We start from the raw sequence: 1,556 nt of genomic DNA, 5'->3' as shown, positions 1-1,556 counted from the left end.
ACTATAAAGGTAGTAACATAGTATTACTTGTCTATACTACTACCCATTGTGGCTAGTCTGAAGGAAAATTGGATTCGCTTCCGTGTGTTTACAGTTCCCAAACAACTCCTTCATTACTCGTCGAGAACCCAAAGGGACAACCGCAAACGCTTCTCCTCAGTTGATTACTGCTCCAGCAACCAAATCTCTTCGCCTCCCTTCTTAATCTCGAGGCCCTCCTATATAAATCCCTCCACCATACCATCCTCTCTATTGATCATCTCCGGGACGGCCGGGAACCATCAGCCATGTCTTCCACCAACAAGATCTCGCTGAAGCTGCTTGTGGACACCAAGTCCAAGAAGGTGCTGTTCGCGGAGGCCGGCAAGAAGTTCGTCGACTTCGTCTTCAGCCTGCTCACGCTCCCCGTCGGCGCCGTCGCCAAGCTCATCTCCGCCGGCGCCATGCACGGCAGCATCGGCCGGCTGTACCAGAGCGTGGACGACATCGGCGGCTGCTACCTGCTCCCCGGCAAGGACAAGGCCGACCTGCTCCAGCCCAAGGTGCTGCACCCGGACACCCGCGAGCTGCTGCTGCTGCAGGGCGGCGTCCGCGCTGGTAAGGGCCAGGATGAGGACGCCGCATCGTCGCCGCTGGCGAGGTTCAAGATCTACACCTGCGCCGGCTACTGCGCCACGGCCACCATGGAGGCCAAGGCTGCGTGCCCGCAGTGCAAGCAGGCGATGGCCACCGAGGTGACGTTCGTGCTGCCATCCGCCGCGCCCAAGGCCGCGTCGTCGTCGTCTGGCGGCGCCGGCGGAGACGAGGGTGGCGGGTACGTGAAGGGGCTCGTGACGTACATGGTGACGGACGGGCTGGAGGTGACCCCCATGTCCGCCATCTCCAGCATCACCCTCATCAACAAGTTCAGCGTCAACAAGGACGTGGAGCTCGCCGAGAAGTTCGTCAGCGTCGGCATGGACGAGGGGCTCGGCCTCCTCAAGGCGGCGCTGCGCTCCGACACCGTGCTCTCCGACGTCTTCCTCGCCAAGAAGAAGTGAAGTGATCGATCGATGCACGTACCGTACGTGCCTCTTCTGAGGGAATAATAATCATAAACTGAACTATTGTTTGGTCTGCCAGCATGGTGTCTCCAAGTTAGTCGGTCCTGGTCTAAGCTTGCTTGTGTCTCCAATCTAATTGATCCGTTCATTTCCATCCGAGTCAGAGTATTTTTTTTTTCTTAAGCTACCGATTTACTGCCTTATCGAAATATCGAATACGGTGCAAGCTATTGCATCAGTGGAAAAGAATCCGGGACGAGTCGACGTTGTGACGGAAACATCAACCTTTCCACAGTCCAACGGAGGAACACACTAGCTAATGCTATTTTGTTCTTGCGTACAAGAGTTTTGTGCACATATATATAATATATATAATGATATAATAAAATGTACATACGGCGTGTACAACCTAACTCAAGAATATGCAAGTCGGTAATTTCCTTTACATTTCGTTCAGTTGCATTTTTAACTCCCTATTGTTTACATAGATACAATTGCAGGAGTCATATGTTG

The 1,556-nt window shown here is 53.7% G+C and overlaps 1 protein-coding gene across 1 annotated transcript; it reads left to right on the top strand.

Moving 5' to 3' along the window:
- The first annotated feature begins 277 nt into the window (after positions 1-277).
- Positions 278-1,197, top strand: LOC109731926 (uncharacterized). The gene has a single exon (XM_020291101.2). It carries the CDS (start codon positions 288-290, stop codon positions 1,038-1,040), a length of 753 nt encoding a protein of 250 aa, XP_020146690.1. The 5' UTR covers positions 278-287; the 3' UTR covers positions 1,041-1,197.
- The last annotated feature ends 359 nt before the right edge of the window (positions 1,198-1,556 follow it).

Source organism: Aegilops tauschii, chromosome 1, assembly GCF_002575655.3.
Source record: "Aegilops tauschii subsp. strangulata cultivar AL8/78 chromosome 1, Aet v6.0, whole genome shotgun sequence".
In the NCBI taxonomy this organism is placed as follows: domain Eukaryota; kingdom Viridiplantae; phylum Streptophyta; class Magnoliopsida; order Poales; family Poaceae; genus Aegilops; species Aegilops tauschii.
This window is presented reverse-complemented; position numbering and strand designations above follow the sequence as displayed.

Excerpts from the sequence above, each read along its gene's own strand:
- LOC109731926 (XM_020291101.2), top strand. The coding sequence starts at position 288 with ATGTCTTCCACCAACAAGATCTCGCTGAAGCTGCTTGTGGACACCAAG.